Source organism: Rana temporaria, chromosome 9 (genome assembly GCF_905171775.1).
Source record: "Rana temporaria chromosome 9, aRanTem1.1, whole genome shotgun sequence".
NCBI lineage: Eukaryota > Metazoa > Chordata > Amphibia > Anura > Ranidae > Rana > Rana temporaria.
Window position 1 is genome coordinate 34,868,525 of NC_053497.1, and position 12,964 is coordinate 34,881,488.

The 12,964-nt window shown below is 44.0% G+C and overlaps 1 protein-coding gene across 1 annotated transcript in view; it reads right to left on the reverse strand.

The window, feature by feature from the left end:
• Positions 1 to 1,152: 1,152 nt before the first annotated feature.
• The window catches only part of PLD3 (phospholipase D family member 3), a 63,003-nt gene continuing 51,191 nt past the window's right edge, over positions 1,153 to 12,964 (reverse strand). Inside the window, exons 9-12 of the mRNA XM_040323146.1 lie at positions 9,369 to 9,508; positions 7,039 to 7,204; positions 3,908 to 4,007; positions 1,153 to 2,075 (exon numbers count right to left, since the gene is read on the reverse strand). Coding sequence (XP_040179080.1) covers positions 1,879 to 2,075; positions 3,908 to 4,007; positions 7,039 to 7,204; positions 9,369 to 9,508 — 603 coding nt within the window. The 3' untranslated portion in view covers positions 1,153 to 1,878. The remainder of the gene's footprint in view (positions 2,076 to 3,907; positions 4,008 to 7,038; positions 7,205 to 9,368; positions 9,509 to 12,964) is intronic.

Below are 12,964 nucleotides of genomic sequence, written 5' to 3' on the forward strand. Positions count from 1 at the left end.
GGTTCACATGGCAGACTGACCATGCTAACTGCAAGGTAGTATCTTACCACTGAGCGTTTACTGGCAGGATCTAAAAAAAAGGTAAGAAACATGAATTGGCTTAAGAAAAGTGTACAGTCAGGCATGATGCTATTTATACGGAAAAATAAATTAAACTGATAATACACAGATTTATTTATTTTTTCCCCCATTCAGCCGTTGACTGAAATAGAGAAAATTTAACACATGCCTCCTTCCATGCTAAACAGCACAAACCCTTGTTGGCTACTGTATATTGACAGCTGGCACCAGCAGCTGTCAGAATACCCAAACAAAGGCCGCATCTGATGTAGGCACTGTTCATCTGACAATTTTCCACCCAGCTCCTTCATCAAAAGTTGATTGTATAATCCACTTTTGTTGAGCTAGGTGGTGTCAACAGGGCAATCCATAGATTACATTAAAAAAATTGAACTGTGTGGCAGCCTTAAAGTGATTGCAAAGTCTCTTTAAAAAAAAAAAAAATTATACTTACCTGCTCTGTTGCAGTGGATTTGCTCTTCTCTGGGTCCCTCTTTGCTACTCCTGGCCCCTCCCCCCTTTTGAGTGTCCCCACAGCAAGCAGCTTGTTTTTTTGGGGGGTTTTTCTTTTCTTTTAAAGTGTATTTTGTGCGTGTACTCGAGAGAGGAGCCGGACTGCAGGAGTTGGGAGTAGGCAGGCCTCTCCCAGAGGCAATCTGCCACCTTTCTCCATGCCCCGGGTGGCAATGGTGGGTGTGTGAGGGGGTCCTCCCACACAACCCGCCCTACCTGCTCCGCTTTGAAGCCCAACGGGAGTGAGAGGATCTAGCCTGCTCAACCAGCCCCGTTAGTCCTTCGCCTTTCTTTTTAGAGACCGCGTGGTCAAAGTGCGTGCATGTTAACCCAATTTCGAGTGCACGCAAGTGTGGTGGTTTTTGTGGGAGGGGGGTGGGCGTACTAAGCGCAAGCTTACCTCGCATAGCACACCCACCGGGAGCCGGGCTGAGACCACCAAACTCAATTCACATGTAGCTGAGCACGGGATCCGAACCTCTAGCTGCAGAGGTGAATGGCTTGTCAGCGCAGTGCCAATCGCGTCGAGCCACCGCAGCTCCCCCGCAAGCAGCAGCTCTGTGTGTCCATTCAGACACAAAGCTGTGGTTCGTTTATCTTTCTCTCTCTCTCTCCTTTGATTAACAGCAGCGGGAGCCAATGGCGCCACTGCTGTGTCAGCCAATCAGTAGGGAGAGTCCCAGAGAGCAAGGGACTTGTGGATATCGCTGGATAGAGAGGGGGCTCAGTTAAGTATTAGGGGGGGGGCTGCTGCACACAGAAGGCTTTTGATCTTCATGCATAGAATGCATGAAGATAAAAACCCTTCTGCCTTTACGACCATTTTAAGTTTTTCATACACTTTAAAATGTACTCATTCAGCTGGAGCCTCCAGTCCTAGAAGAAGACCAAGTGGAGGACAAAAAAAAACGTCAAAAACCTCTTTTAACATTTTTTTTTCATAAACACATTCATCAAATGGAAAAGATTGGGAATGTGTTTCTATTCATAATAAAGTTTTGTTCTAAAAAGCTGGCATTCGTTTTTCTTTTTGATTTAACTTTCATTTACAGGCAAGGAGTCCAACACCTAATGATAGATAAAACTATATCCCTCTACATACCCACACCACTAAAATCATATTAAAAAAAATAAAACTTTGGCATCAAATTTAAATTCCCATTGGAATCACAGGCGGTGGACAAATGTCCACTATGTGTTGTATCCCAAACTCAGCAGATCAGTGTGCTCATCTCTAGTGGTCACTGCTGTAGGGAACCATGCCGGGGTTCCTAGGTGTTGTACTGATCACCTCCATAAAAAAGGTCATTGGAAGAGGCACTTCTTTTTAAATCCGATCATTGTATTAATGGGGTGGCTGTAGTTGGAACTCCAGTCTCTCATGAACACATCGTGAAGCTGTTTCTGCATAGTGTTTGTGGTGTTGGTGGCGCAGGTCTGATTCACCACCAGTGCCGATCCCGCTGTGCGGATGAAATAGTCTCCAGACCAATTGGAGGTTCCTGAGAAGAAAAAAAATAAAGTAATGAATCCAATTAACTAGTGAGAAAACACACACACACACACACACACACACACACACACCATTAAAATCATTAACGGACATATTTATACTGTATTTCCAAGAACCTGAAAATACCTTTGTCACCCCTTCACCATGAAAACATGGAGGGTCCCCTACTATCAACACCACCCTGGTAGACTGAGCTTATAATGAAAGAAGAAAGTAGAGGTTACGCAGAACATTCAACAGCTCAAGCAACCAAGTAATGTGCAAATCTGAGCTTTGCCTGCACCGCGTGACCTAATGCCGCCAGGTTCCCAAGCTCTTTTTTGGGTAATGATATTGCCCACTACATTAAAGGACCAACAGGGAACTTGGGTGATAAAAAAAAAAAAAAAAGTATGTTCACCTTTACAGAAAATTTGTAAGGTGACCTTACACTGTACACCAACTGATCTGTGTTTTTTTTTTACTAAAGGCAAATCCACTTTGCACTACAAGTGAACTGCAAGTGAACTTGGAAGTGCAGTCGCTGTAGATCTGACATCCAAGGAAAATTTTTGCTTGCACATGATTGGATGATCGAAGTTAGCTTCCCCTCAGATCTTCAGCGACTGCACTTCCTTGTGCACTTGCAGTGCAAAGTGGATTTTTTTTAGTAAACAACCCCCCCCATGTCACACTATTTTAATAAGAACAGTAATAATACATTAGAAACATGTTTAATATATAGGCAGTTTTTGCAGACCTCCTTTTGCCTGGCTATCATGTTGACCCTTCAACACTTACACGGAACAATCAAACAGCGGAACCTCAGATTGCGAGTAACGCGGTTAACGAGCACAGGATTTTTTTAAATACAAAACTCGGTTTGCGAGCCAGAGTCGAGCGGAAATGCCCGACAGCTTGGCTGACCTCGGGAACGGAGTCTTTCCGAGGTCAGCCGAGGTGTCCTCGGGCCTTTCTGGACATTTGAGGCTCTCCAGCGCCCCCTTACCTCTGGCTAAATGTGGCACTGCATGCCACTGAAGTCAATGCGAAACTAATCATTTTAGTTTCCATTGACTTTGATATGCGAGTACAGGCAGTCCCCGAGTTATGAACGGGTTAGGGACTGTAGGTTTGTTCTTAAGTCGAATATGTTCGTAAGTCAGAACAGCATGCGCAGAACGGCAGATACGTGGTTTTGTGATGTTCTGTTGAATGTGCCCGCCGTCGAAAAGTGGCCATGCAGGCTCCCGTTCGTAAATAGAAGTCGTTCGCAAGTCCGATGTTCGTAACTCTGGGACTCAGTGTACTTTGGATTACGAGCAATCTCCTGGAACGGATTATGCTCGTAATCCGAGGTTCCACTGTATATGGAATGGAGGAGCCATAAGTGCATATAAAACAGAAGCACAGCCACGCAACAAGTCGCGTCAAAAACTAGTTTTACATGAACTGATTTGTTAAAGTCAGGCAGGCAAAACCATGTAGGTCCTTTTAGGTCTCGAGTGGCAAAATCTATGCATTTTTTTTTTGCTCTCAGGCCTTAACCAAATTGCATCATATGTTTTTTTTCCCTATTTATTTTGTACTGGACCAGAATAATAAGGAGTGGAGCGCACAAAGTAAAAGAGTGAGGAGGGAAAAAAGTGACAAAGAGCTAGCTATTGGAATCATCTGATATAATAGGCTACTAGATTAAATAGATTCCACCACTATATAGCCAGTATAAGTTCTGGGAAGAATAATGACTCCTTTACCACTATTAAAGAACCATTTAAACTTGTGCCCTTGTTGATGAGCATCTTTACCCGTCAGTGATACATTTTTTCTAGGCATACATACCTATATATGCCACTCTGTCAGTCACCATATACTTGTTGTGATTCACTCTGGAAAAGGGGATGTGTTTTTGCTCTGGCGATACAGGAACCACAAAAATTTTCTGGAAAACAAGGACAGATTTTAAACCATGGCACAAAAAAGAAAAAAAAAAAAAAAGAAAAAGAAAAAAGGAAAGCAAGCTTTTTAACAGATGTTTTAGGAAAGAAAACTTCCAGCATATCAAACACTTAGCAAGGGTTATGTTATGATCAGCAACTCGTCCAGAGTATCCTTTGCATTTATTGAGAAAAATGCAAAGCATTCTGTAAATGGGGTCTGTGTCTAGCGAGGTGTCCCCTTTGATTACTATCAAGTACGGGCAACTACTACAGCGATTCTCTGCTTCCACAGCGATCCCACAGGTATGTAATATACAAACATACATGCCAAGCTGGGCCATGTAACTATGCAATAAAATGCATATGTGGAGTTCAGATTTAAATGACAAAGATGTAAACTGGCCCATAGCAGAAAAAAAATAAAAATAAAATACGTGCTCAGGTTCATAGGGGGTGTAACTTAGTTATACGACGGCAGAGCAGCTTGCCTACGCCGGATCATGTACTCGGGGGGGGGGGGGGGGGGGGGGGGTGCTCGGGCCATGGCTGTACTAGGATTAGACACAGCACAAGCCAATAAGTGGGTGCCGGCCAATGGATGTCTGCCGGAACCCGCTGATCAGCGTAGAGAGAGGCTGGACATCCTTTCTTTCTCTGCAAAGCAGGGAATAAACGCCAAAATCACGTCCCTTAGCAAAAGCACCACACAAAAGTACAAAAACACTGGCTAGGCACACACTTAACCTTTTGATCGCCCTAGATGTTTAACCCCTTCCCAGCCAGTGTCATTAATACAGTGACAGTGGGCCGGATTCACATACAGCCGCGTAAAATTGTGCGGGCGTAACTTATCTGATTTACGTTACGCCTCCGCAACTTACACGGGCAAGTGCTGTATTCTCAAAGCACTTGCTCCGTAAGTTGTGGCTGCGTAGCGTAAATCGGCCGGCATAAGCCCGCCTAATTCAAAGTTGGATCAGGGGGGCGTGTTTTATGTAAAACTACTGTGACCCGACGTGATTGACGTTTTTGCGGAACGGCGCATGCGCCGTCCGTGGAATTTCCCAGTGTGCATTGCTTCAAAGTACGCTGCAAGGACGTCATTGGTTTCGACGTGAACGTAAAGGATGTCCAGCCCCATTTACGGACGACTTACGCAAACAGTGCAACTTTTTCAAATTTCGATACGGGAACGACGGCCATACTTAATATTGTTACGCCGCACTTATGCCTCATATAGCAGGGGCAACTATACGCCGGGAAAAGCCTAACGTAAACGTCGTAACTTTACTGCGTCGGCCGCGCGTACGTTTGGGAATTTGCGTATCTAGCCAATTTGCATACTAGACGCGGAATTCGACGGAAGCGGTCAAAAAAAAAAATGCAGTTAAGATCCGACGGCGTAAGAGACTTACGCCTGTCGGATCTAATGGATATCTATGCGTAACTGATTCTAAGAATCAGGCGCATAGATACGACTGGTCGGATACGGACTTACGATGGCGTACATGGCGCTGCGCCGTTGTAAGTCCTTTCAGAATCTGGCCCAGTGTGTATTTTTAGCACTGTATTAGTGTCACTGGTTCCAGGGGAGGGCTGGCAGGGGGGGCAGGGTGGAAATCTCCCCACGGGCTGGTAACACTATGCACAGCCACCGGCCGCCACTACCAAATGCTGTTTTTGCAGAGCAGGAATATGCCTGCTGGAGCTCTGTTAACACAGGTCACAGCCTCTGCTCACCTCCCACTGTGCAACCGTGCCTGTGTCAGCTCCGAGGTAGATGGCTGCAGAGCTGACACTCATCTCACACATGGCTCAGCCTCAGCACACACCAGCTCTGACATCCCCTTCTCTCTCTGCACAGACGTGCGGACTCTGATGCAAGGGGGGCCTCTGTGCGGACTCTGATGCAAGGGGGGCCTCTGTGCGGACTCTGATGCAAGGGGGGCCTCTGTGCAGACTCTGATGCAAGGGGGGCCTCTGTGCAGACTCTGATGCAAGGGGGGCCTCTGTGCAGACTCTGATGCAAGGGGGGCCTCTGTGCAGACTCTGATGCAAGGGGGGCCTCTGTGCAGACTCTGATGCAAGGGGGGCCTCTGTGCAGACTCTGATGCAAGGGGGGCCTCTGTGCAGACTCTGATGCAAGGGGGGCCTCTGTGCAGACTCTGATGCAAGGGGGGCCTCTGTGCAGACTCTGATGCAAGGGGGGCCTCTGTGCAGACTCTGATGCAAGGGGGGCCTCTGTGCAGACTCTGATGCAAGGGGGGCCTCTGTGCAGACTCTGATGCAAGGGGGGCCTCTGTGCAGACTCTGATGATCATGAAAAATCTTAGACTGTTTTCCTCGATCCATCACTTTTCCACGCTCTATGGGCCACTTGACTGGACTTGCCCCCCAGGCCTAAGGCTGCCAGCCCTCCCCTGACTGGTTCCCACGGTGTCAAAAGTGTCAGAATGTCCGCCACAATATAACAGTCCCGCTATAAGTCGCTGCTCGCCATCATTACTAGAATAAAATAAAAAAATCCAGTATATAACCCATGGTTTGTAGACGCTATAACTTTTGCCCAAACCAATCCATATACGCTTATTGGGATTTTCCTTTTACCAAAAATATGTAGCAGAATGCATAATGGCCTAGGTTTATAAAGAAATTCGATTTTTTAATTGGATATGTTTTATAGCAGAAAGTAAAAAAATAATTATTGTTTTCAAAAACTGTCTTTTTTTTTTTTCTGCTATAAACAAAGACTGACGCAGTGGTGATTAAATACCACTAAAAGAAAGCTCTATTTAGGGAAAAAAATAGCATACATTTTATCCGAGTACATCATTGCATGACTGCGCAATTCTCAGTTAAAATTACGCAGTGCCGGATTGCAAAAAATGGCCTGGCCATGAAGGGAGGATAATTCTTCCGGAGGTCAATCGGTTATAGCAAATAAGTCACACAAACAAAGGTGGTTGCTGCTTTATCAGTAGCACTCCTTGCTGTCACATTATAACTCCCTCCTCCCTTCCCAGGGTGACATACCACTTCTACGTTGTAATGGGGCTTGCTACTATTCAGAGCAGCCAGGGAGCTCAAGAAGGGGAACATCGGTGGTTTCGAACTTGCCCAGCAGCTTATCAACAGTCGTACAGATACATATCTTTCATAAACTGCTTTCCTTAGATGATTATCGATTTCCGGCCAGAACCTGAAATACGAAAATAAAAAATTGTGCATCAATGTGGGGAAATCGAGGCAAAATTTACAAACTTCAAAACGTTAAGTCATTGCTAAACACAAAGTACGAAGACCAGAACATGCTTCTGTGATCATAGAGGAGCAAACTTCCCCTTTGCAAGACACAGTGGGGTGGATTTACTAAAACTGGAGGATGCAAAATCTGGTGCATCTGTGCATAGAAACCAATCAGCTTCCAAGCTTTATTGTCAAAGCTTAATTAAAAAATTTGAAGTTAGAAGCCGATTGGCTGTCATGCACAGATGCACCGAATTTTGCACTCTCCAGTTTTAGTAAATCAACCCCAGTAGTTCAAACTGGTAAAGTCATTCCGTGAACTGCTGGAGCCATCAAAAAATCAAAACACAACGTTGCTAATAAGGACTTTAGGTTACCTTAGAAAAATATTGGTTTTGATATAATGAAAAAAAAATGTTTTATATAAATTATATCCATCTATCTCTATCTTTGTTTTTATAGACAGATACCCACACAGAATCATTACCCAAAGTGGAATTTAAAATAATAATAATAAAAAAAAAAAAAAAAAAAAAGACGGGTAGACAGGCAGGGTTTTTATGACAGAAGAGACACTATTGGTCTTTCTGTCATAAATGCTTCTCCCTGGCTATCAGCTGTAATGTACGCTGAGCCACTCATGCGCTGTTCATACATGCGCGTACATTTACAGCACCCCCTCTGTTCCATGATAATATGAATCCTCTGCACATGCACACGAGTGATGTCATCACAGACCGGCCATTCAAGTGGCAGAACAGACCAAGGAAGGAAGACCGCTGCACAGCCAGTGATTACCTGTGATGGTTTGTATGTCTGAAAAAAGAAGGCTGTTCTGCCAGAACTTGCGCCCCCCCCCCCCCCCTGCTGGTTTGAAAATGTTAAAGCGGAGGTTCACCCCAATTTGAAAGTCAGCGTTAAACACACAGGCTCAGTGTCTGTATTGAAAGTTCTTCTGAACCAGGCACTTCCTGGTTTGGCTCCCGCAGGAGTGGGCATGTCTCTTTGGCTGCAATGTCTCCTGGGAGAACAGCGTGACGCTGCCCAGGAGACGATTCTCTAGCCCACCAGAAGCACTCTCGCGTGATTTTACACATCACATGACTCATGTAACGAGGGCGGATACAATTCCGCCATTATAACTGATGGGAAAAAAAGGTGAAAACGCCATTACACGTTACAGGTGTGATGGCAACTGTGTAGTGTTTATATATATATATATATATATATATATATATATATATATATATATATATATATATATATATATATATATATATATATAGTATTCCCTCGGAACCCCCGCTTTAAATAGGAAAAAGCATATGTAATATATTTCATATTTTAGAAATACCCTCTTAAAACATTTCGGAAATGAACACGCCAAGAAAATATGTAAACGACTAGGGATGCACCGAAATAAATCGTCCAAAAATAGGGTTATCTGCATTTTTCCAATAGAAAAAAAATGCAGATAATGGCATGATGCATCCCATCGACTTCAATGCCCCCTATTGACTGCAATGCAAAAATCATGTCCCATTGCCTTCAATGCAAAATCCTGCCCATTGACATCAATTGAAAAAAAAAAAACGAAAAACACCAAGACTTTTCTTAGATTGTCCATTTCGGTTTTGGACCAAGTGCATCCTGAATTTACAGTTTCAATTTCGGCGCACCACTATAAACAACACCTTTGTTCTGTGTTTTATATGGTTTTCATTCATCCCTACAGCCAAATCAAAATGCTTAGAGGATTTCTGAACAGGACTGCATCCTCTTCCAGTCATTTTGTGCAATAGTCTACTATCCACACCCTGTGTAATACTTCCAGAAGACCGCCATAATGGGAGGATCTCTCTTTGGAAGAGCTGCACAGCATACTTTGCACAGAGCGGTCCCATGTGTATAAAATTGCTGTATACAGATGTGTGGGAATCGCTGGCTTAGAGAAATAGAACAACTTTAGGATTATGTTCCCTGTAGCCAGGTGATTATACAATCAGGATTTCCGGCACCCAATCTTTGCTGGTTGGTACTCCAGTATTCTGGACATTCACATTTGGCTGGTTTGTACCTTTATGTAGCATTACAAAACATTATGAAGACAATATTACCTCCTGGGTTCACTAAACTCCTCCGTGGGGGTATAATCCATAACCGAGATATAAACAAACTTCTTGGCATCATCTATAACACTCAAAATGGCGTCAATGTCTTCCGTCCTTCCCTTTGCAGAAAGTGGTGGAGGGGAGCTCTGGTAGGAGGAAAGAGAAGCAAGGTCTTGTAAATTAAACTGGTAGACCTTATAATGTAAATGAATATGGTATGCTTTAGGAACTGGGTAGGAAAAGACAGAACCTCTCACGGTTTTCACTCTTTATTTAGGGTCAGCTTTGACATCAGCATTCCTAAGAAAAATAGGAGGTTCCTTTTGCTCACCTGCACTTCTCAAAAAAGCTAGTTGCATCCTCGGAGAGGTTTCCTTTTTGAAGTCACTGGGCCTGGCTGCAAATCCGAGACCCGACTTCACTTGCTGTATACTTGTTCCAGGCCAGTGACTTGTATGAAATAAAATGTGTGCAAAAAAAAAAAAAAAAAAACTTTAAAGCTGCACTCCAGGTATGATCTATTTTGCACACTTACATTGGTCCAGCTTGGCACAATATAAGTATGTATATATCCCACACCTGAGCGGTTGCTGGGGAAGCAGACAATACCTGTAGTAGTCAGTGCTCCTTCCCTGTGCCAAGGGCTTCCCCACTGCACACCGACCACATTGCTCGCTCTGCAAACAATTATAGAACACCTTGTGCTTTTAGCTATAAAATGCAAAGCATTCTTTAACTGGATGAAGTGGAGATCATAACGTCACCACCCCTCCTCTCCATGTTCTTTAAATCACAATGCTTTGTAAATAAACAACAAAAATAAAAAGTTATTTATGAATGGTAGTAGTGCCAAACAAGCGACCCCCGGTGGTCGGTGAGCAGAGGGAAAGCTGAGCGGGACCTGGAAGATTGCAGCTTTCACTGTAGGAGTTGACTCCTTCAGTGATTGTCAGCTTTTCCAGTGCCCCCCTTGGGTATGAGCTATGCATACCTACTTACATTGTGCCTAGCTGGACCAATGTAAGTATGCAATAAAGATCATACCTGGAGTTCACCTGGTCTATATATTCATGTAGAAATACTCACCTCTCATTTCAAAAGAAATGCTGAACGTTTGTGCAGTACATATCAATTCCTTATCTCTACCATTCCTGCCTGTCAGCTCCTCCCCTGCTAGAAGCCCAATTTGTGATTGTGAAGCTCAGTTGCTACCTTCTCTCTCTGCTGCAAGTGCCTGAGCTCACAAGCCCCACTGCCCCTACATTGGTACTGACTGCACAAAACAAAGGGCACATTAAAATGCATATAAAGAAACCATAATGCATAGTGCAGAGTTGGAGGAGGAGATGGTGACATCTGACAGCCCATTTTTGCTAGTGGAAGAGCTGTGGTTAGGGACCAAATAATCATTCATTCTGTACCAGGCAATTAGAATGCAAGTAGCACATACTGCACCCTATATGGGACTGACTGACATCCCCAGTCGCTATACAAGTCATTATACCAGTTGACTTGACAAAAGGGGGAGAAGCCCCAAAAAGGAAATGCCATAAATTCCGCAAGCCACCTGGAAATAAATAGTAATCAGGGAAACTGTGTTGCAAATAGTCACCCCCAACCTGCTCCACTCCAAGATAAAGAGTTACCCTCTTTACCAGAAAATTTGACCCTTGCAGGTCTGAAATCGCCCTAGCAAGCAAGCTTTCCAAACATTCAAATAAACCAACAGCGTCTGGTGCCCTGGTAGGCATGCTCATGTCACAGCTACTTCCTCTGCCCAACGTACGTTTCGTCATACGAGACGTCATCACTGGAGCAACTGGAATCAGACTTGGGAGAGACCTATGGTCTCAGTACGATTTCAGCGTTTTTGCTTCTGATAGATTGGTGCAGTGAAGCAGCAGGTCCATGCGAGTACCCCGTATAGAGGCTTTTTGTTCAATACATTTGTGGATTTAAAAAAAACAATATCACACTATTTAGCCTTCTTTCTTATTAGATGTGTATGAGTAAACAGTGCTAAAGGGCAGTCCAGGATCCCACAGCAATCATTGAACCCAGAGGTGGTTCATATGCGTGGTTTGACCAAACTTAAAGCGGTAGTTCACCCCCCCCCCCCCCCGACACGATTTTACCATCGAGACAGGCATTGTAGCGCGAGCTACAGTATGCCTGTCCCGATTTTTTTAACCCCGGACTCACCTTGTAATCGGAGATCGTATTTTTCGGCTCCCGCGGGGAATGGGCGTGCCTATGGAGAGGGAGGATGATTGACGGCCGGCCCTGGCACGTCACTCTCCCCGAAGACAGCCGGAGTAGGTCTCGGCTCTTCACGGCGCCTGCGCACAGGCTATGCGCACGCGTCGTGAAGACCAAGCCTATTTCGGCTATTTCCGGAGAAGCGTGACGCGCCAGAGCCGGCCGTCAATCATCCTCCGTCTCCATAGGCACGCCCATTCCCCGGTATCTTCGATCTACGCGTACAAGGTGAGTACGGGGGTAAAAAATTCGGGACAGGCATACTGTAGCTCGCGCTACAATGCCTGATTTTATGGTAAAAGAAAAAAAAATATTTTTTTTTCGTCGATAGGGTGAACCCCCGCTTTAAATAGGAGGTCACACGCTCAGAGGTGAGCGGCTATGGGGGGGGCACCAGAGTGTGGATCACCTCTACAAAAGGATCTATTTTAGGTTTGATAAGGACTTAATGTTACACTGACCCATGAGACCTAGGGCCAGTGTAATCACCATTTTTTGCACTATGGCACTTTATTTTCACAATTTGTCACTTTATATCATTCAGGATTCACTAAAATGAATTTATGATTTAATCCTGTTGATTTACTGTGCATTTGATTATCTCAATCATGTCAGTTTGGATTATGTGATTTTGTATTTCTACACTTCAGCATTATATAGCACCATAGTGATTTTTTTATATGGATTTTGCATGAGAGTTCTCTATACACTATAGAAGTATATTGCACTATTGTCACCTTATTTATCCACTGCTGTTTAAACAGTGTTTATATCATGTTGATAGTGTTTAGTTAAGAAACATCATAAGACCCTCCCTAAGCTCAAAAAAAAAAAAAAAAAAAAAAAAAAACACAACACAGTATAATTTAACCATTTCAGCCATTTTGTGAGACCAGAGTGAGTAGCAGCGTACTTGTATTTAGCGCGTCACTTGCCACAAGTTGTGGATTGTCCACAATGCAAGCAATTACATTTTTGTAATATATTTTTAATGTTTTTTCATCATTTGCCATCATTTTTGAGAAAAAAAAAAAAGTGGTCACCTTTAAAAACTCTTATGAACAAAATAATACGGCTAAACGCCGGTACCGCGGTTTGCTTTCAGAAAAACTAGGTTAAACGCAACTGCATATAAACGGCAATAAACGAGACTGTGTACATGGTCACATTGGATAACATTGAATGTGTTCAGGGGCAGTTGAAAAAAAGTGTCCAACTGCCTCTCAACTCGAGTTTAACCACTTAAGACCCGGACCAATATGCAGGTTAAGGACCTTGCACCTTGGTGATTCGGCACTGCGTCGCTTTAACTGACAATTGCGCGGTCGTGCGATGTGGCTCCC